The sequence below is a fragment of the Alternaria novae-zelandiae genome (genome assembly GCF_023758075.1).
Source record: "Alternaria novae-zelandiae strain BMP 2774 chromosome Unknown scaffold_2, whole genome shotgun sequence".
Lineage (NCBI taxonomy): Eukaryota > Fungi > Ascomycota > Dothideomycetes > Pleosporales > Pleosporaceae > Alternaria > Alternaria novae-zelandiae.
Window position 1 is genome coordinate 2,118,286 of NW_026056962.1, and position 24,117 is coordinate 2,142,402.

The 24,117-nt window shown below is 52.0% G+C and overlaps 8 protein-coding genes across 8 annotated transcripts; 3 read left to right on the top strand and 5 right to left on the bottom strand.

The window, feature by feature from the left end:
* Positions 1-197: 197 nt before the first annotated feature.
* Positions 198-829, bottom strand: J4E88_001745 (uncharacterized protein; the record flags this gene model as incomplete). Its single annotated transcript, XM_049395414.1, has 3 exons — positions 198-283; positions 337-387; positions 442-829. The coding sequence occupies 3 exons, from the start codon at positions 827-829 to the stop codon at positions 198-200; spliced, it is 525 nt and encodes a 174-aa protein (XP_049259278.1).
* A 449-nt stretch (positions 830-1,278) lies between these two features.
* Positions 1,279-7,371, bottom strand: J4E88_001746 (uncharacterized protein; the record flags this gene model as incomplete). Its single annotated transcript, XM_049395415.1, has 1 exon — positions 1,279-7,371. One exon carries the CDS (start codon positions 7,369-7,371, stop codon positions 1,279-1,281), a length of 6,093 nt encoding a protein of 2,030 aa, XP_049259279.1.
* Positions 7,372-7,819: 448 nt separating this feature from the next.
* J4E88_001747 (uncharacterized protein) lies at positions 7,820-10,232 on the top strand (the record flags this gene model as incomplete). Its single annotated transcript, XM_049395416.1, has 6 exons — positions 7,820-7,845; positions 7,980-8,106; positions 8,163-8,287; positions 8,334-8,614; positions 8,661-10,012; positions 10,065-10,232. The coding sequence occupies 6 exons, from the start codon at positions 7,820-7,822 to the stop codon at positions 10,230-10,232; spliced, it is 2,079 nt and encodes a 692-aa protein (XP_049259280.1).
* A 561-nt stretch (positions 10,233-10,793) lies between these two features.
* J4E88_001748 (uncharacterized protein) lies at positions 10,794-11,420 on the bottom strand (the record flags this gene model as incomplete). Its single annotated transcript, XM_049395417.1, has 4 exons — positions 10,794-11,044; positions 11,116-11,227; positions 11,290-11,306; positions 11,372-11,420. The coding sequence occupies 4 exons, from the start codon at positions 11,418-11,420 to the stop codon at positions 10,794-10,796; spliced, it is 429 nt and encodes a 142-aa protein (XP_049259281.1).
* A 1,003-nt stretch (positions 11,421-12,423) lies between these two features.
* On the top strand, positions 12,424-13,137 carry J4E88_001749 (uncharacterized protein; the record flags this gene model as incomplete). Its single annotated transcript, XM_049395418.1, has 1 exon — positions 12,424-13,137. One exon carries the CDS (start codon positions 12,424-12,426, stop codon positions 13,135-13,137), a length of 714 nt encoding a protein of 237 aa, XP_049259282.1.
* Positions 13,138-13,237: 100 nt separating this feature from the next.
* On the bottom strand, positions 13,238-16,343 carry J4E88_001750 (uncharacterized protein; the record flags this gene model as incomplete). Its single annotated transcript, XM_049395419.1, has 2 exons — positions 13,238-14,379; positions 14,435-16,343. The coding sequence occupies 2 exons, from the start codon at positions 16,341-16,343 to the stop codon at positions 13,238-13,240; spliced, it is 3,051 nt and encodes a 1,016-aa protein (XP_049259283.1).
* Positions 16,344-19,396: 3,053 nt separating this feature from the next.
* J4E88_001751 (uncharacterized protein) lies at positions 19,397-20,356 on the bottom strand (the record flags this gene model as incomplete). Its single annotated transcript, XM_049395420.1, has 2 exons — positions 19,397-19,530; positions 19,579-20,356. 2 exons carry the CDS (start codon positions 20,354-20,356, stop codon positions 19,397-19,399), a joined length of 912 nt encoding a protein of 303 aa, XP_049259284.1.
* A 966-nt stretch (positions 20,357-21,322) lies between these two features.
* Positions 21,323-22,648, top strand: J4E88_001752 (uncharacterized protein; the record flags this gene model as incomplete). The annotated part of the gene is made up of 3 exons (XM_049395421.1): positions 21,323-21,469; positions 21,550-21,679; positions 21,735-22,648. 3 exons carry the CDS (start codon positions 21,323-21,325, stop codon positions 22,646-22,648), a joined length of 1,191 nt encoding a protein of 396 aa, XP_049259285.1.
* Positions 22,649-24,117: the final 1,469 nt, after the last annotated feature.

A 24,117-nucleotide genomic window follows, 5' to 3' on the forward strand; every position in this document is an offset into this window, starting at 1 on the left:
GTACGCGCCTTCCGCCATTTCAACGCTATTCACCGATCGCACTCGGCAGACTCGAACGTTGATTTACACCTTGTGTGTGCAGCCATATATGATTGGTATCTAGAAACAAACACCCTCTGAATCCAGTGCTCCAGTCGTGATCGAAAATACATCGAGGCTGAACTCAATCATAGCCTACCAAGATGAAAGATTTCAGTCTAGGAAGTAGCGATTCCAGATCCCGAAGCCGGAGCGGCTTCCTCATCATCGGAAAGCCAATCAAATAAGCCCTCAAGGTCATCATCTGAGTGGGAACTATCAGTATATGCGTTCAAACTCATGGCAGAGATAACCTACCTTCAACCTGCTCAGGTTGGATGCGGCGCTTGAAGTACTTTATCTGAACGTCTTTTACACATGATCAGCAACCATGTAGGACATCAGTAGATTCCGCGAACTTACCATAATGAATAGTGTCGTCGGTGGCCGCCTCCACCAAGGCAGTCTTCACATCGATGAACTCCCACTCCCGGTCATTCAGGCGCGACAAAACCTTTTTGCCTCCCTGGGCTTGATTGACAACAAAACCGACTGCGCTGCGACCACTTCTGGAAAAGACGTCCAAGCGCAAACCGTAACTGTTAAGCATAGCAAAACCTTTCGCGTGATACTCAGCTATGCCTGCCAAGGTAGTTTTTATGATACCGTTGGTCGGATCCAAAGCGTAGTAGCGCGTGGCGGTCAAGTCGAGTTGGGCGCGGAAGTCAACTAGCGGGTTCTCGAACGAGGTACCGGCGCTCTCGTCTTTTGAGGGACGGTTGGAGCTGGAAGGAGGGATGCGGAACTTCATCTTTCGTTCGTGTCTGGGGTTGGCGCGTAAGATTGTATACCTTGGAATGAGCGATGGTGATTTACGAACAGAGCAAATAACCCTCAATATACACGACTCTAGCTTGCCCGTGTTTGCTGCCTAACCAATGCACTGCGGTCGCAAAAGGGAAAGAACTGTGGAGGCGTGATGTCTGAGCCAATGATGACCCCAGCTGAGGATGAGGAAAGTGAATAACAAGAATGACGTCGGGCAGAGGAAGGAGAGACCTACGGATAATGTTACTTCAAGCGCTTGTCATACATGTTGTATATACAGCCCTATATGATGGGTATCTAGAAACAAACATATCCCGATCCCACCGTCGACGGTCCTTCATAGCAACGCCAGGAGACACACTTATTCTGTAGTAGTACACAACCCAGCAAAAACATCCTCCTATGCGCCGTTGAACCAAACGCATAAACCGCTTACTTCTTCTCACCATCAACATCCATCGCATCCTCATCCTTCTTAGCACTAAGATGTATAACATCGCCATCCTCCTTCCTCGACATAACGTGAATAACATCGCCATCATCATCCGCCGCATCATCTCCAGCAGCCGCCTCATTCCTTTTTCCTTCGGGACTAACTCGATTAGCCGCCAGATTAGGAAAGAGAGGTTTGCCTGCAATAGATACCGATCTACGCAGATTATCGTTCTGAACTTCCTGATGAATCTCTTCCACCTCTTCTTCGTCTAGCTCGCTAAGCTCGCTCTCGTCGTCTGCGTCGTCGTGGATGGAAGCGGGTGCGCTGCGTTCGGGCTCGTCGTTATTTATACTGGCAGATGCGGTCGCTGTACCGCTTTTGTCGAAGGAAGGGTGTAGATGTTCGGTGGATGTGCCTGGTCCAGGTGCTGGTTGCGCGACGGCTTCGGGTGAGGCGGCTTGTCCGACGATGGAGGGAAGCGCTGCTTCGCTGGGCGGAGGCGATCGGATTGGCATCGATGTTGGCTGAGCCGCCGTACCTGCGATCTTTTGTACACAAGCTTCGGCTCGGCGAGCGATCTCCCTACGACCCACTGCCTTGGCTCTTGGTTTTGCGGGTTGCTCAGGCTGCGAGGGCATTTGCGGCATTGACGGCGGGTGCTGCGGCTGAAGCTGGTTGGGGTGATACATGTTAAATGGCGTACCAGAACTTCCGTCAGCAGGTCCATCAACTTGAACCTGCATCAACGAGGAGATAGGTACAGCACCTGCAGCTGTTGCGGGTACACCGAAAGGCGATGGTCGAGGCTGTGCAGGCTGCAAGGGCTGCTGTGGTTGTTGCTCCGATTGCAACGGCGGTAGCGATGGTCCGATCGAAGTGTACAGCATTGCGTATGCGTCGCCAATCAGGTCGTCGATGAGAAGGGGCTTCATCATGCCATTATTTAGACGCTTGAGTTCGATAGCATCACGGAGAACATCCAGCACGGGATGTTGGGTCTCTGGGTTCTGACACCACGCTTCCAAACGAAGAGCCAGCGTGTTAAACTCATCGTGGTTGACAGACTTGAAAGCAGAGTCTTCTTGTCCCTCAAGTACGTTGCCAATCTTTCGCAGCATTTTGATATAGCGCAGACATAAGTCTTGCCACAATTTCTGGTGTTCGAAGAAGTCAGTCTGCTTGCGTCGTACACGCTTAGCAAGCGCCTCGAAGTTAGTCTTGTCTCCAGTGAGATCCAATAGTTCAATAAAGAACTTGGTATACCGTGTAGTGTAGACAAAATGTCGGCCGGGTCGCTCATTCTCAGGTTTCCAAACCTGTACAGCCATGGTCTTGGTAAACATTTGCTGCGTAAGCTCATGTTTAGCCTCATTGGCCGATACTGGATCTCTGCCGTTGTCATAGAGGGTATGGGCCACACGAGATATGATGCGATGGTGCCAACTTGACTTGTCGGCCGCTCGCAATGCTTTCAACACCGCGAGTACGTATCGCTGCCAGTCACCGTTGTTCTCCGGAGCTTTGACGTTCTGCGCGTAGGAAGTGTTCGCGAGGATCTCCGCCCCTTTCTCGTGGTCGATGGCTCCTCGCAGGAATAGTTTGTGTGTGACGGAAACGAGCTTGTAATGCGGCTCAAGGACTGGCTCGCCGCTGCGCCCCTTCTTTCCTGGCAATGTTTCGATGGCGCTGATGAATGCGTCCACGACTGACTCCCAGGAAGGACCGCGCGGAAGGGGTAGTGGTGCACCTATTGATTTGGCATATTGCGTCGCACCATCATTTGCTGCCCACATCTTCCAACCACACTTTCCAAGCATGAAGTGGTTCCACCACTTGTTCGGATTGCCTTTGATGGCTCTCTTGTAGAGAGTGCTTGCGAATTTCCAAGCAGTGTAGGCATGGAGTGGGGCAAATACGACCTCTTTGTATAGGGATGCGTTCGTTTGTAGGTTGCAGAATCGTTTTTCACTTTCCCGGATCTGGAATGCCTCCATACCAAACGGTTCCCTGGATGAGGCGTACATGCGGTTTCCAAACTCTGTGTACATCTGTGCAATCTTAGTTTGATCGATCGGCGTGATGTTAGCATCGCGGGTAGCGCAGGCTACGGCCATAATGTAGCAATTGATAGCAGCTCGCTGGAAATTAACCACTTCGGCACTATTGCTGTTCATCTTATCGGCGTTCCAAGATACAGCCTCTTCAAGCTGCGTGTCGTTGGCTTGGGCAAGCCGATACCAGGTCTCCCACCGTTCGATGGAGTGCTCCAAGTCCTGCACAAAGAATGCCTGGGCATAGTTAAGGTCTTCTGTCGGTCCCTGAGTCATCCGTTTCTGCGATCGGAATTTGCTCAGCGCGATGTTTCCCATCATATAGTACCAGCCCTTCGATGCAGCCACAGCTTCGTCAGCAGGAATGTGTTTCGTGGCGAGCGAACCAACACCTTTCAGACACCCAAACAGTGCCACTGGATTGACGGGTGATTTGAAGTAAGTGGAAATGACTTTGCGGTTAAAGGTGATATCCTCGTTCTGTTTAGGCCGACCAAGAGCAGCATGTACTTTCTCGATGGTACCTTTGAGCTCGGTCTTCGGTAGGTCCTTGAGATCGACTTTAGCAGCTTGCGACATTGCGAAAGGTAAGATGCTGAAGGCAGTCTTCTTATCAAGGACGTCTGGCGTAGTTTGAAAGCTCTGACAGTCCAAAGGCTCGACGAAAAGCTTTAATCCATACATATCGTGTAGTACCTGGCAAAGCTCGGTGGCGTGGCTGGGACCATCAACGATATCATCCATGCGAAGTAGCTCGTCCTTTGCGAGCCTTAAGAATTGACGATTAGAAAGGTGACAGAAGCCACGTACACCAGTCGCATGATGCACATGGCGGATGAAATCGAACAAATCGTCAGAAGGAGTAGGGAAAGCCTCTGAATCTTGGGACATGCCGTCTTTGAACAGATGGTACTGCAGGATCCAGAGTCGTAGGTGTATGTCGTCGAGTCTTGACATCATATTGGCGAACGCCGCATTGGGCTGAGATTCTACTCGAGGTACGGTGATGTGATTGACACGAATCAGATCTCGGAGCATGTCTGCTGCTGAGATGATATGCAGCAATTCTGCGATAGCAGACATGGACGATTGGACATGCTCATATGAGATGCAGGCGAATGGCGCTTTGTCATCTCGGATGATGCGGATTATCTTGACGACCATGTCATCGATAACCCGGTATCGGGTTAGGAGCTTGTGTTGACGGTCTAGCAATGGAAGTTCCTGGAAATTTGTAGATCTGAGATCTTCCACAAGGGCCTCAATACTTCTAAGGAAGCATGACAAGACCTTTGAAGAATAGTCAATGGCTTCGTATGCGACGCGCAACCTGTTCCAGAGGGAGAGTCGGACATTGACATTCGCAGAGTCGAGGAACTTCCGCATTTCCAGAACGGGCGAGGCGCGATCGAGCTGCTGTTCTGAGCCAGTGCTTACAGTAGGCGAACTGTGTGCATCAACGCCGTCATGTTCCAAGCCGTCCGGCTTCGGGGAGGTACTAGGGTCGTTTGTGTTCGCAAGCTCCAGTATCGGCTCCAGGCTTTCGATAACCGTTACTGGGTCCTGTTCCTCTTGGTCAAAGACTTTGAGGAAGAAGTCCTTCATACTAATGCGCACGAGTTCTTGATCAATAGCGGCGACTGAAAGTTCCGGCATGACGGCGTTGTTCTGTATCTGAATCGTGTGATCGCCCAGAGGCTCAAACATATCTTTCAACTGTGCCATGGCAGACAATACATGTTCCGGCAAAACCTCGTCGTTGACGCTCATTTGAAAGACTGTCGCCCAGATATGGCGCAAACCCAAATCATCAATGCCTTGACCTCGTTTGCAGTCCGATCGAAGTTGTAAAACCTCCCGCGCGAGCAAAGCCCATCTTTCTAGACGGTCACTCTGGAGGATTTGGGTGCTGGCGTCTACTACACTTTGCGGATGTTTGATAAGAGAGTAGACATCGAGATGCAGCTCGAACAAGGCCTCCACTATCTCTATCTGCGCCTTGTCGAAGGCAGAGAGCTCATATGCCTGAGACCGATGTGTAGCGTCCAGTATCCGCCGATTGAGGCTGTCAACGCGTTCAGCCATGCGCTCGTATATGAACTCGTCAATACGAACAATGACTTGTACAACATTGCGCTTGAGATCCTCCGCCCATCTAAACTGCAGGTAGCTTGACTGATCACTCGGCTGAGTTCCTGTTGTTGAGCAGTAACCTGGAGTAAACAGAGATTCGATCCAGCCGAATGCGACTTCTTCAATCGAAAGCCAACCGTTGTTGACAGACCTTGCGAATGCGTTCAAGCCTTGGTTTTCCAGCAAAGGTTTATTGGAGGCCTGACTCGAACTTGATTTGGAAAACCCCAGAAATGCATTGAGTCCGTGTTCCCTAGTCGCACCGAGGAGATCAAAAGACTCGGAACTGAGAAGGATTTGTGCAGTTTTGACGTGCCCGCTTCGTAATCCCGTGAAGAAATCGCAAGCGGCCTTATCAATGGGATCTGTAGCAGTCGCGTCAGGGAGCGCCATGACCAGCTTACGCAGCTCATCGGGGTCCTTCATTCCCTCGACACCGAGCTTCGCATACATATCCTTGAGGATTTCATAGAGGCATGAATCTGCGTATGTGTATGGTTCAAGTTGTGTGTCAAGCTGTTTACTAGCCTCTTGAGCTGCATTGCCAATTGTCGGTTCAAGAATTGACTCTCGACCCCGAATGCGTTTACTGCGTGACCTTCCACCCTCTGCGGTTTCGGGTAGACCAGCAGAGTCTGTCGATCGTTTGCGCGACGGGACTGGTGCAACATTGGAAGGGCCAACAGTTGCAGCCTCCTCATTCTTGACCTCGCCCTCGGCCTCCTGCTCTTCCATTATAGTGTCTTCGCCATCCTTCTCTGGTACGTTCTCCGCCTCGGTCGCTGCAGTGTTGGATTCTTCGGTCTGTGGCGACGGGGTCGGAGCGGGCGCAGGGGCGGGCATCAAGGCTTCCTGTACTGGTGCGGGTGGTTCAGACTCGATGCGCTCAGGAGTCTCACTCTCGGGTGGTATGCTGAAGACTATGTTGGAACCAGAAGGCACGTTAGGCGTCATGCCCTGTTGCTCAGAGAGGAACTGCCGTACGATGATATCACCCACTCCTGCCCAGTCCCACTTGGTCGGAGTGAGGGTCACGCTCTCCGGTGCTACCTTGATGTTGTGTAGGCTTTCGGCGAGGGCGACATCGGCTGGGAGGGGCGCGAACGGAAATGGATTTAGGCGTCTCTTCAGCGTTTCGGAAAGCTTCTTGCGCTTGATGGAGGATAGTGGCGCCTGGCTCAGTGAGACATTATCCTCCAGACGTCCTACAAGCTCGCGCAATTGTTGTCCGGCAAAACCTTCCTCCAACCCAGGAAGTCGTAGCAGGCTCTCCCACTGCTCGTCGTTTCCATCCAAGACTGCCTCCAGACAGTAGCGAGTAAGGCGCTTGCTGCCCAGCATAGCCGCGACAGATGCCGCACGCAGCCAGAGATCCAGATCGGTGTCTTCCTTGTCCAAAGCCTCGGCAAAGTAATTTAGGGCGCCACGTGTGTTGTTCCATGCCTCCATCTGCGGTGACACGCCACTGGTAGCGATCCAATGCTGCATCGCCTCAAGCAGAAACTGGCCATGGTTCTTGTATGACAGGTGCAGTATTTGCTGGAGTGTGTTGGGGGCGCTGTCGGCAGCGCCTGTAGACTGGACGGGGCCCGCCTCGTAGTCATCCTCTAATATGGTGTCGAACACCAGGTCTTCGCCAAAGACCTCATGTCGCTGGTATTCGGAGAGAGATTCGGCGTATTTGAAAATCTCTGATTCGAAGAGAGCTTTGTAAGCTGCGGCGGTCTTGTCGAACGATGGAGGGCCTTTGGAGTGGTAGTTGAGGGCGGTTTGGTACAGTTTCAGCGCCTCTTCGATCTGGATCTCCTGGGTATCGTCGACTTCTTCTTCGGCCGTCTCCTCGGGAAGCTCGACGTTGTAGGGATGCCATGTAGAGGCTTTCGACTGCGATATGTGAGCGGGCATGGTTGAGAATGCCGGGGTTGTACTTACCATGATGCGAGAGGTGCGTGGTTGTAGGCAGTTGGGAAAGGCCGACAGGCGAATGAGAGACGTTTCACAGCATTGGTGGTACAGACCCTGAGCAGCAGGCAACCATGGAAGGCGCGACGATGGTGTGGACAAAGAAGGTGGGATGCGACTGGGCTGTGGCCTATGACACGTCGTGAGGCCTCGGTGTGACGCGACGCGACAGTGAATGATGGAGCGCAGGGATGCCCCGTCTTGGCAGCTGCGGTCCTCCGCGATGAGCTACCGTGCCTGCCCTCCATACTCAGCAAGGACACCGAAACCCTGACAAACATCCGCCCGGGCTGTGAAGTGTATACCAAGCCCCTCCGCCAGCAACCCGCCCCCGCCATAGCATCCTCTTCACCGCCATCGTCCCCCCGCATTTGCGGCGCCAATTGAAGCCATGGTCACATCGCCAGCTGTTCCCGAGTACGCGCAACCTACTAGCTTTCAATCTACACATGTTTTACATATGCGCCCACCTGCATCCTTGCTGCTATTTTCGAGTCACAACACATCATCATGGCGCATTTCTGCTGTAATCTCTTCTAACACGGCTCTAGAATCTACGAGGACGAGCTACACTCCGCAATCGAAGCGCGCTCGGAATCTCTGCAGACCCTACGAGAGCTGGGCCCGCCAGATCTGGTCCACCTGATAAAGCAGCCCATCAAGAATGCGACAAAACAGGTCCGTAGTACCTTCGACCGCACAGTGGCCGCGAACCCAATTTGACATGTGATTAGATTGGCGTCTACCACCACGTATCCGGCGTAGACGCTTCCTCGTCTGCCAGCTTGGCAGCCTACATCAACACCCTCACATACTCTGCGCACGATAAGCAAAACAAGGTCGTCTCTGGGCTGTATTGGTAGGGGAATGTCTCCTTGCGGCGCTGGCAATTGCTGACCGAGCAGCTGCTACAATGCCTTCTCACGGCTGGACATGCGCGTGCAGGTCTACATCCCTGGCACTGTGGAGAGCTACTGCATCGATGAGCGCGGCGACAAACGAGTAGCCACCGACGAACTCTGGCTAGAGACCTACCTGTGTAGCGTACTGCGCGCATATTCTTATGCCGACGATGGCTCCGGCGACACGATCAAGAAGATCGTTGGTGTGCGGAGATTCAATCCCATCACAAGTACCGAGAGCGAGCACAAGTTTCTGGATGCAGCAGAGCGCCTGTTCTTCAACGGTATGATATTCGCTCGCATGATGATATCTCCGCTAACGCAATTCAGGCTGGCAATTAGGATCTGATCCCGAGATCCAAGTCCCAAATCTCGTCTCGAACCACTTGACTACGGGTCTTCTCGACTACATTCATACCACCGGTAGATATACTTCAGGCATCAATCTGTTCGAGAAATTGCGAACTCGCGATCCGGAGATCTCTTCCCTACTGGCGCGGGTATACATCGAGGCAGATGAGGAGGTGCAGGCAGTCCAACTGCTACACGAGGCCATCCAAGAGTTGCCCATGGATTACTCTCTGCTCGACTGCCAAGCCGAGTTCTGCAACAAGAAGGGCCGCGGCGACCTGGCGCTTGAGATTGCTAAGAGGAGCGTTGTGTCTGCACCTAGTGAGTTTGGCACATGGGCGCGCTTAGCAGAGATATACGTCAGCCTCGAGCAGTGGGACATGGCATTGTTGACTCTCAACTCATGTCCCATGTTCACCTACCAGGACAAGGACGCACCACGGATGCCCGAGCCACAGCGAGTCTTTCTGCCTGTCATGCCAGAAGCCATGTGCGACGAGATTGAAGATTCCAACATCGACGATATGGAGCTTGTGCACCCAACTCTGAGGAAGCTGCACGCTGCGGGTTTCAAGGGTACCTTCCTCAAAGCATACATTCTGCTGACCGAGATTACAAAGAAGATAGGCTGGGATCAATTACTCAAGATACGAAGCCAAGTCTTCGTCATGGAGGAGGAATACCGCCATGAAAAGACCGCACAGCAACCGCATTCTCGCAGCGCCAGCACAACAGCGCTCCGTTCTCCTTCTCCAAACACACACGCCCAGCAAACAAATGGTGACCATGGCGAGGTCGAGGAGCGCTCCTCCGCTGAGATATCCAACACGAACGGCGAATCATCGTCTGCGGCCACCGAGGCAGTCAACGATCTCGAGAAGCCAATGCACACTGTCGCCTCTGAAGTTGTGAAAGCCGGCAGTGAAGACCCTCACGCACACGACGCCGCGAACAACGGCAACCCCTCGCAACCAAACTACACACACTTCCAGAACAAGCGCCTCTGCGAACGCTGGCTCGACAACCTCTTCATGGTCCTGTACGAGGATCTGCGAGTATACACGATATGGCGAACTGAGATGGCGCAGTACAGGCAACAGCAACTTCTATACAAGAAGAGCAGTGAGGAGTGGGAGATCCTAGGTGAACTCGCCGAGAGACTGCATCACACAGAGGAGGCAGTGGAAGCATACGAGAACTGCCTGCAAATTAAGTTCTCACCAAAAGCCATGAGAGGCGTCCTGAAACTAGGCGAGGAGAGGAAACAAGTCAGGGACGTTACAGCTGCGTTGATCAGACTGGTCACTTGGCAGTACCGATGGTACTCCGAGGTAAGTCTACCTTCACCTCTTCGACAATATGGCGAAACTAACAAAACACCAGTTCTCACCCTCCCTCCTCTACACAATCCGCAAACTTATCGAAGAAGAAGGCGCCGTCAAGATCCGCAGCATCATCCAGGGTACCTCGCTACCCCAGCACGTCCTCGATCTCACACACCAGTATGCCGCGTTGTGTGCGGCGTTTAGGAGCAGCGGTAGCGATGGTTAGAAGCCTTCGCCTCTCAAAATCTATGGCTATACCAACAACAGTCTTGACCTCCAGGGACGTACCTGGAAGGACGAGAAGGCGAAGTGGTTGGCTGCTGGATAACTTGTGTTAGTGTGTGTGTGCGTATGTGTGTTAATGCATGAAAGCGTTGGTGTTGGAGATGGTGAATGTTAGACCGTTAATTGAGTCCATTGCCCTCTTCATAAAACGTCTTTGACAGCTGTGCGCTTGCTTGGCGTGTACCACTTCGGTGCCTAAGTAGTTCGTCTGGGGAAGAGTCGATTGGCATTCATTTATCCTGCTTCACTGAGAATCTCATGACCATCCACACTCGACACGCCGTTGTCCATGTTCTTGCAACCAATGTATTCATTTTGTATCGTCACAAGCCGGGGGATCGTACCAGGCAGCCGTTGCGCGCCATGTCACGTAACCTCGTCCTTAAGGAGATAGATAGTAGACAGTAGAAGACCCCATGTAAAAGCCCAGGATGAACACCGCTCCATGCTCCCCCATACACCGCTCCATCTTTCTCCTCTCCAAGCCCAAAAGTGATACCGCTTAACGGTAAGACTTCTGGTACCTGGCGCGCGCACCTGGACCACCGAACTTCTTGGGCTCGCACCGCCTGTTGTCGGCAACGAGCAGTGTGCGGTCGTACTGGATCAGGGCCTGCTTGAGCTGGTTCTTCGAGTGCTCGTCGACGTACTTTTGGTAGTAGGCGATGATGGATTTGGCGATGGCTTGGCGGATGGCGTAGACTTGCGAGGTGTGACCACCACCGGAGACGCGGACGCGGATGTCGACGTCGGCTGCCCAAGTTGTTAGTATTTTGCCCGTGATTCCTTCGCAGCTTCCTCCCTGGGGTTTCGTGTGTGCGTACCGAACTTGTCAACACCGAGGATGAGGATGGGCTCGTAGACCTTGAATCGCAAGATCTCGGGCTGGACGAGGGAAAGAGGCTTTCCGTTAACCTTGACGAGACCCTTTCCGGCCTAGAATTTCATCGTAAGTATGCTGTTCGGTTGCGCGTTCGATCGTGGCATTGCGTGTGTACCTTGCAGTGGGCGACAGCTGTGGGCGGTATTGTTAGCCTTGTTCTTCTTGCTCTGGGGTGTCGGGCGGCGGGCTTTGCGTACCAGTCGCGGTCTTCTTCTTGCCGAAGCATTGCACGCTCTGGGAGGCCATGTTGGGCGACTGTGGAATGTGCGTGCGGTTAGTACGGGTGGGCGTGGTCGGTTTGGCTGTCGTCGATGGGTGGAAGTTACCCGACGATGTTGCATGTCGAAATTCAGTGGGCGCACGGACCCGCTATCCCTGTAAGCGATTAGCGTCGCGGCGGGCTAGCGCCGTCAACTCAAGAAGCCGCGCATCTTCAATCTTGCCACGAGCATTTTCAGATCTTGATCTAGAGTATCTTTGGAACTCCTCCTGCTGTTTGTACCGCGCCTCACTTCTGAGATCGTCCATATGCAGGTTGGTTATCTGCACAGACATATTTACAAGGCATTGCAGCGTTCAAAAGAGGTTCTGTATACCATATCTGTGATTCGTCCGTTGAGGAAGTAAGAGCGTAGACATTACAAAGCTCTTTTCATTGCGTGTGCTCTGGAAGGATTTTAAACAAGCAAAGCATCCTTACCCACCCTTTCTCGTTCACGCGCACACCAGTCGCTCTCATCGCCAACCTATTCAGCGACACCCACCGAATTTCTGATTACCATACTACTCCCATACCAAAATGTCATGCTCTCAGAAAACTTGCTTTTGTTATGTGGCCCCGTCACTTGCCACAGATCCATCGCACAAACTATACGTTTTCGGAAGTAACGGAGAAGGTCAACTCGGGCTCCCAGCAGCCGAAATAGTCGATACCCCAACGCCAGTCCTCAATCCTACAACCGGCTGCTGCCCTATACCTCTAGACGAGATATCGTACATCGGAGGCGGCGACAATCACACTCTGTTCCGCACAAAAAGCGGCGTGGTCTATGGTGTTGGTAGTAATCGCAAAGATCAGCTGTGGAAGGAAAATCCTACACCTCAACTTGAACCGTTCCAGATGTTGTCCCACAATAACAGTTCTACCGCCGCTACATGCGAGTCCTCAGCTTGTGTCGAGTCTGTCGAGCCTCTCGAGCCTCTCGAGCCTGACGAGCACGACTCTGAACTTTTAACAAATTATATCAAGATGTTCGGTTCGAACAACTGGGGTGAGCTAGGCTCACGCGAAGGCTCCAGCCTGCTTCTACTTCGAGGCAGGATGATCGATTTCGCAGCAGGAGCTTGGCATTACATCGCCATTATGGAAAGTGGCTCAGTATACGGTTGGGGAAAAGCACGTCTCGGTCAGCTTGGGGATGGACTGTACGGCGCCATACCTTTGGGCGGCAAAGGCATGGCGCCTAGCCCAATCGAAGGTATACCATTTAGACCTAAGAAGGTGGTATGTGGCAAGGACTTCACATACCTGGTCAGCGACCCATCCCAGGGTAAACACCACCTCCTCGGCAAAGACAAGTTCAACATCATCTCGAACATGCCCGAACACGTCAAGAATTGGAAAGACATCGGAGCTACATGGCACGCCATCTTCGTGCTCATCAACGACGGAACGCTTACCGCATGGGGTAAAGAAAACATGTGGAAGCTACTACCGCCCAATCTACCGCTTTTGGACAAAATCGCTGTTGGGTCGGACCACATCCTCGCTGTGACCAAAGAAGGCAAGTTAATATCATGGGGTTGGGGTAAACATGGGAACTGTGGCGATCTCTCAAATATTGGGGCTGAGATGAAGAACGATATGGTCAGCGGATTCTGGAATGAAATCAACATACCAGGAGAGATCCAGACGATTGGGGCTGGGTATTGTACTAGCTTTGTGGTTACGAAACAAGGTTGAAGATCCGCTAATTACAAGAGTATCATTATAATCTACGAGTACCAACGTTGCGGTCATTCCTCCATATACAACAGCTTCATCGAAACTCAAACCCAGCAACTCAAAACCCCTCCCTAACCAAACTCCACTCCGCGACCGTCCCCCCATCCGTAGCATTCTCCGCGAAAAGATTCCCGCTAATACCCAAATGCGCATACCGTCCGCTCCAAACACTCTGCTCAAGCGTGACGTTCGTCTGATTGCCGATGTACGTCTTGATCTCATACGCCGTAACCGGATCCCAAGGCGCACTGATCTCAACATCTCCTGCTGTTACCTTTCTCACATCTTCATCTAGTTCTAAGCCGGGTTGACTTTCGAACGGCGGTAAAGTGGTGTTGGAGAAGGAAATTTCGAAGTATGAGGGTGGCTGGTTGCCCCAGTCCATTACGACCTTGTTGATAGGGTAGAACGTTGAATCGCCGAGATCTACGGTCAGGTAGCTGGTGATGTTCGCAAGTTCGGGTTGCCATTTCGTACTTGCGGCACCGTCGATAGCCGCAATAGGAAACTGGCCAGGTTTGTTGCCCTGGGATGGTGGGAGCAGAGCTTTGCATTGGAGGATGTTACCGCCGACTGTGAATATTTCGCCCATTGGTCGGTTGCGCACTACGAGTGGCTCATCGCCAAGTTCGTACGTTGTGTTGTCGCGGTTACTGCGGGTACCGATCGTAACGGGGATGGGCTTGTCAAAGTATGTCGCGTTCGCCGATGGCAGGGTATAATTCTCCCGTGGCAGACGTGTCAAAGTCGTGTGCGTCGAGTTGGAAGTAGCGTTGATACCATGGCCCATCCAGTAGAAGGTACGGTAGTTGAGATACGGGATCTGCGGCGGCAGCGTGGGGTCGATATCCAGCCTATCGTAGTAGAGACCGAGACCAAGATATCCGAAAATACCCACGCGGTTAGTTCCTCCCATGCCGGTCAGAAAAGGGAAAGCAGGGTGTGTGCCGCCGTTCTTGTCGACGTTGTCAATGAGTTGTTCTGAGTATTGGTACCATGGTGCGCGGACGTATGGCGAGGATGAGTAAACGTCGTAGGTGAAGCTCGAGCAGCCAGATGGTGAGACTTCATTTGCGACAACGGCAAACGAAGAGTATGTCATTGCGGGGCCATCTAGAGACTGCTTCGCCGCGTAGTAGTCCAGGTTGGCTAAGCTGTATGGATTCGGGTAATGCAGTAGGTCGTCTACCAAAACAACGTCTAAATAGAAGTCATGATTAGTGGCTCAACTGTCGAAGAGATGGATGTTACTTACCAGCTTGCTTAACCGCTACTGATCCATTCATTCCAGTGTATTCCACAATGATGCCAGCATCCTCGTTGATTGGGATTCGCATATTGGATGCCTTGTCTGCCCAGCTAGCATTGGGGCTGCGTCCAAACCAGCTGTTAAACTCGTTCGTCTCGAGGAAATGACGTTGCATGAGTGCAGTGGTAAAGGCGATGTTGTTGACCTGGTTGGCGTATTCGTCGGGGTCCGTAGCATTCCAGAGCTCGTATGCCCCAGACGTCTCGTTGAAGTCTAGCAACTGGCCGAAGAAATGCGCAATAGCGTTTGAGATCGGTAAAAGGGTGTCGTTGAAGTATTCTCCATCTCCGGTGATGATCAAGTGATTATTGAGCGCAAGACTGATGTCGCCGTTGAGGTGGTACTCGTAGTCGAAGCACGCGCCAGTGCCTGTGCAGTTGCCAAATCTCCCGCTCGTCCAAGGATACACAGCTCCTCCAGGTGTAAATCTACCTGTCTGGTTCTTGCTGGATTGGTACGCAGTTTCGACGTTGCGTTGCGCTTGATCGAAGTGTTCTACGCGGTACTTGATGACATTCTGAGCGTGTTGCGGATGCGATACTTGGACTCCCGGGGCCATCCATACATCTGCATCCCAGAATATCATGCCGCCGTAGCAGTCTGAGCCCAGCCCACAGACAGGAATACTGTAAATGTCGAGCTTTGTATTGTTGTTGGCTGCAGCTACAGCATTGGGTCCGACCATGTTGGATAACAAGTAGAATGGGTTGGTTCGTGCCATGATATGCAATGTCCGTACGTCTGGATCTTCCGGGAGAGATCCGTTCGGTAGGTGGTAATCATCGACCGAGTCTGGTGTTAGTATGGACTCCCACTCTTCAATATGAGAATGCAACAACTTGTAGTAACCCTCTTCGGCACCAGATAGAGATGCGTCGCGTGCTACGCTCTGTGGGTCTGGGAAAGCGTCTGTCGATGCGACCCCGATGAACTTGGTGATTTCGGTGGGGCGAAAGGCGACCAGCTCGACCGGGAGAGACTGCGCAATGGTTGAGCCATTGCCGCCACTGAAGATGCCGCCGGCTACTTCACTACGATCAGTAAGATTGACCCAATCGCTGCCACTCAGAGTCGAATATACATAAGCCTTTACGTCGGTGATGTTTCCCGGGCTGACAGCGGACCAGATCGTAGGCGTGTCTTCTTCAAACTTCTTCTCAACGAAGTCTGAGCGAACAGCACAGTCACCGTCAAGAACGTCGTACACCGTCACGTTGAGGTCGCGTGTTGCAGTCAGTCTTAGCCTGACTGCTGCCTTATTGACATAAAGCTTGTGCACGAACATCTGATAGTCCACATCAACTGTCCCATCTCCGGAACCACCAGGCCGCCAATTGTATCGCCAGCTTGCAATTCCAGCTTTTACATCTAGACTGGATACGAAATCGGAAATGTGATCGGGGTTGACTGATGCATTCAGAAATTCGCCGTTGGCCTCCACAACGATACCACTAGCATGTGGAATGCCAGCAGTAAAGCTCTCCCACCCATACTGATACAGCCAGGGGTAATTCGTTCCGTTTGTTCGTGGCTGACTATTCCAGAAGCCTGCGATGGTCGAGAAAGCTTGTCGTCTGCTGAACAGCGGCCACCCACTTATAACGTCGCCATCCACTGGCTCATCCACTTCGAAAAAAGGTCCTGCCGATGCTACATTGATGCCAAAGTAGCCATTTGCAAGCGTTAGGCGGGACTGGTAGTGGCCTTGATCCAGGGCATGTGTCGCTATAACCCAATTCTGGTCATCCCATGTTACGTCCTTGAACTGTTCATGTTCGCTGCTGGTGGAGCAATGAACTAAGCGGATTGAAGCTAGAAGCGCAACGGTAGCTCGACGGAGGTTTGTCGATAGCATGTCCTGCTATCGAGAGAAGAGTGAGATCGTGATAACGGAGCAGCACCCGACGTGTTCCAGGCACGCCGGCCTTAAAGCAGTCCTAAAACAAGGTACAAAGCCATGCCGATCAAGCATTATTGGCACTAGAGACTTCCACGGGACGCGACCCGTTCGTCTCTCTTACCTTTTTCTACACCGCTAGGCACGGGCTAGCTGCTGCGATCGCTCGTCATACGCTCCTTTTGCGGGCGCTAGCTGAGTCGCCCAGCATGCTTGCGCGACAGCTTCATAGCTTCATTTAATGTTCATCAGGTAGAGAGAGAGTATGGGAAGGATGTGGTTGAACAAAGGTTTGATGCGTCGTTGTGGTTCTTGGCAAATGATGAGGACGCGTCGATTCCGAGCACCACAGGCGATTAGAGCCGAAGCTGTCGGGATCGTGCGCATGTGACGTCACGGCTGACATCCCAACGTAGCCCTGGAGACTGAACTTGTCGCCTTATCGTTCATCGGATGCCAAATAGTGCCGATCGCATCAAACCAGCAATGTTCCCAGGAGTCTATCGCGAGACTCTGGAGCTGGCCGTCAGCTTGCGGTTAGGCCGCCCACTCTGTGAGTGGCTGAGTCGCGCCATCACGAAGCGTAAGCATAGGGCATTCTCAGCTGAATGACAGCTGTCCACACTCCACCCACCATGGCCCGGCGCATCGCGTCAAAGCTCAGAAGACGCGCCAGGAAGACTAAGAAAGAAATCTACCTCCCTCTCGATGCTGCGACGCGTGCAATCCGTGTGCTACACCTTCACCCTGGCGCCGGGGAAGATGACATTCACGCAGAGCTCCAGGCCTCTTCCATTGACGATGTTCGAGGGCGCTATATCGCGATTTCGTACACTTGGGGTTCCGAAGGCGTCGCTCGCCAGGTTCTGATAACGTGCAACGGGAAACTTGTTTCTGTCTCTGAGAATCTTTCCACGGCTCTGCGCAAACTTCGACAACCTGACCATGAGGTTCTGCTCTGGGCGGACGCGCTGTGTATCAACCAAGCAGATGCTTCGGAGAGAACTAAACAAGTTGGCTTAATGGGTGATATATACAGCAACAGTCGCGAGACGATCATATGGCTTGGCGAACCAACGCTCGGTGAGGATATTGGCTCCCGCTTTTTGAAAGGCAATGCTTCCGAGATAGCGTGGACAGGTGATTCCAGAGACAGCGACGTGCGCCGGGAGTTTATGCTCAATTTTGAGCACACATGTAATGTAGCACCGTTGGTCGCATTGGCAGACACAACCGCGGCGAACACAGGCCCGGATATTCTTGGTGCGTTTTGTTTAATCCAGGACTTTGCCGAAGACATTTCGTACCCTCTACTCAAGTTGCTGGATCGCAACAAAGCCACTATATCGGAACGCATCGAATATCCTAGGAGACATGGCCTGATTGCGACAAACAGCCGTTGGCATGGGTCACAGTCTCTTAGGGTATGGCACGGTCTCGCGAGATTGATGGACAGGGCTTGGGTGATTATCCACAGTGCCTTCATTTGGTCTGAACTGACAATAGAACTGGCAGTGGCAGCGCATTTGGGTCATCCAAGAGACCGTACTCTCGAGAAACGCCACGGTACATTACGGCATGCTTTCAGCCCCCTGGTCAATGTTCGCTAGCGCCGCCGTTAATTATGTCCGGCAGCGTCACACCTTGTGCCTGGATCTGGCTGGGACGCTCTATGGGCAAGACACACTGGATCAGTTCAGCAACTTCGTGCTTCGAATCGAAGAGACAAGACGTTGTCACGAGAGTAGCTCCGAAAACGCGACGTTGCTGGATCTGCTTTGGAAGTTTCGACCCCTACAGGCGACTGACAAACGAGACAAAGTTTTTGCTCTCCTCGGATTGACTACGGACTGGCAAGGCTTGCCAGCCTTGATTCCCGATTACAATAGCGATGCGACGAAAATCTTCACTCGAACGACTTGGGGCAACCTACGACGAACAGGATCGCTCTCAGTCCTTGCAGGAGACCTTGAAGCTGTCCTGAATCGCAAACGTCTTGAAGGTCTTCCTTCTTGGGTAATGGACTGGTCGCTACCATGTCTTCCGGTCGAAATAGAAAGAGTCGGCTCATTGAACATGTACAACGCAAGCGGTAACCGTGAAGGCCCAGTTCGGTACCATCCGGAGAACAATGCACTAGAGCTTGAGGCTGTGTACATCGACTACGTGTCCACTATTGGTGAGGTTAGTCGACATACACAGATCAGCGATACATGCGCCGTCATAAAGTCCTGGAAGCTGCTCACTAATCTATTCCTGCAAGACTCAAAGCCATATCCTACTGGTGAGCTATATCAGGATGTCTTTTGGCGGACATTGGTCGGGGATTTGATACGAACGGGTACTGCTCCGAATACTCGCGATACGAAGAGCTCTTATCGCCGAGCTACAAAAGACGATTACGAGTCCTATAGGGCGTGGAGTATGTGGTCTCGATGCATCTCACGAGACACGTTCTCTCGAACAGCTTCGTTTTCACAGCGCGACCTTGATGAAGGCATATCTGGAGTACATCACGCTCTCAAAACTGCGACAGCGTCCCGACGTTTTTTCCTTACCAAATCTGGATACATGGGCATTGGCCCAAGAACGACCGTCGTGGGCGATAGAGTGCATGTTTTCAAGGGCGGAAATGTGCCGTTCATCGTCCGGAAAGATGAAGTAGTCACTGCAGATGGTGATGGAGATGTCTCAGACCCTAACAATACGCCAGCGGGTGATAGCTTTCGCTTGATAGGTGACTGCTTCGTCTACGGGTTGATGGACGGAGAGGCCTTCACGCAAAAATATCGGCACGCTGCAAAAATTCATCTAGTTTGATCATCCGATTCAACGATTTCTCGAGATCGGCCATGACTAGCAGCAGAACTTATTTCGCACACCAAACCGATAACATATGTACAGAAGAACGAAACAAAACCATTTCACCAGACCTCACAGTCATCACCCTACCGCAGAAGTTTAAACATGTATCCATGCGCAGGGTACCGACATCTCACGAACGTAGTAGCCTACCACTTGCGCTCTGCCTTCAACTTCCTCCACCAATCCCTCAGCATCCAAGCATCGAACTCGGTGATCTCCATGGCGCTACCGGCCATCATGATGAAGTTGGTCTGACCTTGCGGTACCCAATCGTAGAAGTCTGACACGCAGTTAGCACAGAACATGACGGAATACGTACACAGCATACCTAGAAGACCGAAGCCGTGGCCCATCTCGTGGAGCAAGATGTGAATATTGTCCTGGTCGATGTTGTTGAGGAAGTAGTCCGGACCAATCTCCTCTCCCCAGTTGTATCCATAGCCACCCATCTGGCCCTCGAGACTCTCATCAAGCCAGAGGCTGATGTCGTAGCGGCTGGCCTCACCACCAGGGCATTGGCTCATGTCGCCATCCAAATGAGCGGCGCGATAGCAGCGAGTATCGCACTCGGGTACGCCATCACCATCGGTTGTGGTGTAGATGTCTAGCCCAGTAACATCACCTTCGATGAGGCTCTTGTCTTTGACAGCGTAGCCGACAACGTCAACATTGAGTTCAGTAAGCGGGAATCCTTCGAATCCAACGAGTACGTCAAACCACTTCTGCATCGAGCGCTGCAAAGCTTTGACGGTGGATGCGCGCGCACTCGCAGTGCTTTTACCCGAGTGGTTCCAGCGGACGCAGTAGTTGATACTCCCGTTGTTGGCCATCATCTGATCAATGATCCAGTTCTTGTCCTGAAGACCTTGAGGGTTCTCCTTCATGGTCTGCTTCCATACCTGGTCTAGACCGGTGACCATGTCGGAAGGCGGGTTCCATGTCGTCGCTTTGGGAATTGGTGCGGGTGAAGTCGGATCTTCCGCCCGGGCGAAGACGCTGCGCTGTTCGAGCGAACAAAAGCGACGGTCGATGTGCTTGATGGTTGGGTGTGCCAGCGCACCCAGACCGAAAGCTGAAAATGCGATGATGGAATTGAAGTTCACCATGGCGGTGGTGTAAACGAGTGACAATGAAGATAGAAAAAAACAGAGAGCGTAACAAAATGAATGTAAATGGTCGGTTTCTCAGTTGATCGAAGAGCTGCACATCACGCCTGTTATACTATACGTAGGTACGAACATCGTACAATCATTTTTGCGGAATACGCGTATATGAGTGTTGACCCTGAGGCGGCCAGCAAGTGGTGGGTCAAATCGGACATTGCGAACCGAAGTAGGATTGTTCGCAATCATCTATCGCGTAATGCAGACTCCACGTTTGCGGGAGCAACTACTACGTCTATTTCGTGAATAGTAAACACATGAGGCTGGGTGTTTCATGAAGAATCAACTTGTCGTGTGTTTGGATTAGAGGACCTCGGGAAGGTGCAGGTGGGGCTATTGGCACGTGCGGACTCAAATTTCTCCGTAAGATGATTCGAACATGGCATTGTGTTCTGGCGAACATCCTCGAGTTCATACGGCATGCGCTTCGTCTGCATGGAGAGCTGATCTAGTACTATTGTATAAACATTTTTCCTACAAGTAGTATCGGTCTGGGTACATTCGTCACATGCGGCTTATTTCTATTCTCGGTACATTCGCGCACTCGGTGCATTCATAAAATCGGTGCATTACAAGACGAGTATGGGCACAGTATCTGCACATGTATTGCGGTAGGTTTGATGAATTGGTACACTTGGCATAGTGTGAGCACGTTAGGCGCGAGGCTGCTTTCGCCGCGATTTACGATAGATAGTCCAAGTCTGGTAAAAGTTGTAGGGCATGTCAATTACGGCCGTACCGTATAGACTCGTGGTCTACTTGGAACAGCTGTCTCTTTGCTGTCGATCAAGTTGAAGATACATACCGAGCGCGTTGGCATAAGTACTGCTTCAAGCGGCTGCAGGCCTAAAAGAAACTGCCAAAGTTACCCATCTTCCACCCCAAAGGAGAATAAACACAACATCGGACATGACACTCGCTCAGGATATCCTCGCTCTTGCTAGTAAGGGGCCAGCAGGTCTCGAGGAGGCTGACCGGCTCGCCTTACTGCAGGCCTCTGAGAAACTCACACAAGCCCTGGAAACACCTATGGACAAGTTTCTGCGTCATTTCTTCGTGCGTCTTTCCATGTTGATATCCATCCTACATCCGGCACATACATGCACTACACCCTAAGAAAAGGCTAACCGTGTCAGGCAATCTACGATCCAATCGTGACCATACTGGCTGTTGACCTCAACCTTGTCGACATCGCCATAGCAAACAATGGGCCCATCACCGCCGCCGAGCTGGCAGAGAAGAGCAAAGCAGACCTCAGGTTAATCAGTAAGCTTTCTCCCATCCAAAATATCACAAGCTTTGACTTACTGATCCCGTCAAGACCGCATCCTCAAAATGCTCGTACCCGAAGTCTTCACTTCGACAGCAGACACTCCACAACGCTACACCCCAACTACCTTCGGCCGTGCCATAGCAAAGGGCGCGCCTCTTCGCAGCGCGATCATCCACTTCCACTACCACTTCCGTTCGGCCGTCAAGTTCCCAGATTACTTCGCCGCAAACGGGTACCAGCACCCCGTAGACGCGCGCGACAGCCCCTTCTGCTTCGCCTATGGCTGCAAAGGTGAGACCTACTTCGACTTTATGAACAAGCCGGAGAACGTTAAAATGTTCGACGCATTCAACGAAACGATGACGCTGGTAAAGCCAGGTGAGCACAACAAGTTTGTGCAATCGTACCCGGTCAAGGAGCGCCTCGCCATTACCGAACCCTCGCGCCCTCTGTTCGTCGATGTCGGTGGCGGCGTAGGTCATCAAGTAGTAAAATTCTGCGAGCGTGCAGAAGGCTTGCCGGGTGTACGCATGCTGTTGGATCTTCCGAGCGTTATCGCGCAGGCTAAAGGTCTGCCCGATGGCGTTGTAACGGTTGGACACAGCTTCTTCGATCCCTTCCCACCGGTTGTCAAGGGCGCCAAGGCTTTCTACCTGCGCATGCTTCTGCACGACTGGCCCGAGATGCAAGCACTTACCATCCTGACGAATATTGTCAACTCAATGGCTGAGGATAGTGTGGTGTTAATTCACGAGGTCATTCTGCCGGAAACGGAGACGGAGGTTGTGCACTTCGATGCCAAGATGGACTGGCAGATGATGAACTTGGGCTCTTCGGAACGCACTGAGGCGCAGTGGAAGGACTTGTTTGGAAAGGCTGGGCTGGAGATAAGAGGGTTGTGGTGGGAAGAGGAGGGTACGAAGGGTAAGAAGGCGTTGATGGAGCTTGGGTTGAAGAAATGAGAAAATATTATCTTTCCAATTCAAGTCATTACGCACAATACGCAAGGAGCCAAACACGATCCTACACTCAGGTTGAATATTCTGACATGCACTGCGTTCATGTTAGATTGTGGTGTATTCGTGCTTGCGACGGTGCGTGCAGCTGGAGGACTTCATGGGGCCCAAGCTCGGCCCCACTTTAATCTCCTTGTCGAAGCCATTTCTGATTCCTTCCTCTGACAACCAGGTTTCCGACGTTCGTTCTTCGCGCGATGCTTGGATAAGCTTTTCGTCGCAATTGAACCTACTTGGGAGTTTCGGTTCAGCCTGATCGCTGTGTCGCATCTGGGAAGCGACACAATACATGCTGGCATGATACCACCAGTGGCATTTGCGGCTGAAATGCATCGTTTCAGCTGCAGGAGGCATGTATCCCCGCATTGTATCGCTACTGCCCCGCCCGAAGGATACGTGCTATCTTCACCCGTCCAAGTATATCATCTCAGTCTACGACGCCAAATTCATTTCTGAATCCGTGCGACATTCGTCACCTGGAAGTACTGTTCCCAGCATACTGCACAGGTGCCTGGCGATGTGCCGTCGCATGCACCGGCTAGGTTGACGCGATCATTCTAGAGTACCTTGCGTTTTGTATGATGTCTCACTCTGAAGTATACCTGAGAGGTATTCAGTCATTGTCACTAATGCCTCAAGGACAGCAGGGAAGACTTGCGCAAGGTAGTCCAGCTTTAGTGGAAGTTACGATTATGAACGACCCTTCCGCCCCCTACCAGAATCCTTACCGCTCGTTGCCGCTCCATACACATAGCCAGGAGTTCAGGCTCTTGGAACTCCGACCTGGCAGGCTCTCCGACCCCATCAAATGCAACTTCCGAGTATACTCACTTCAATCGAGACTGCCAGATTTCACTGCATTATCGTACACATGGGGCTCAGTCATCGCTTCCATTGATATCGAACTCAATGGTGTGCCCTTCGCAGTTGGTCGCAATCTATGGACTTTCCTAGAAGAGATGCGGTCGCAACAGGAGTATGGTATGTACTGGATTGATGCTATCTGTATCAATCAGAGCAACGAATACGAACGAAGCTATCAGATTTCGATCATGCGCCGGATATACCGCAATGCCGAGTCAGTTTCCATCTGGCTGGGCGATTTCTACGACTTGTCCTATCTGAACCACGGCATGGGGTTCCTCATAGAGCGCACACCCAATCCCTTCCTCGTAGAACAAGAGGCGGAATTTGGTACCGAACTACAAGCAACAGTGGTTATCGAATTATGCGACAAAAGATACTGGCGTAGAGTCTGGATCATACAAGAGATTATGTTCGCAAGACATTGCACGATATGGTGTGGCAATATGCGTACTGAGTTGGGGACTCTATGGGCCCTGGCCAGTCAAGTACGAGGGTGGTATCATCACTTCACGGGAAGTCACTTGCGCTTACCTCGGACTCTTCTTGAG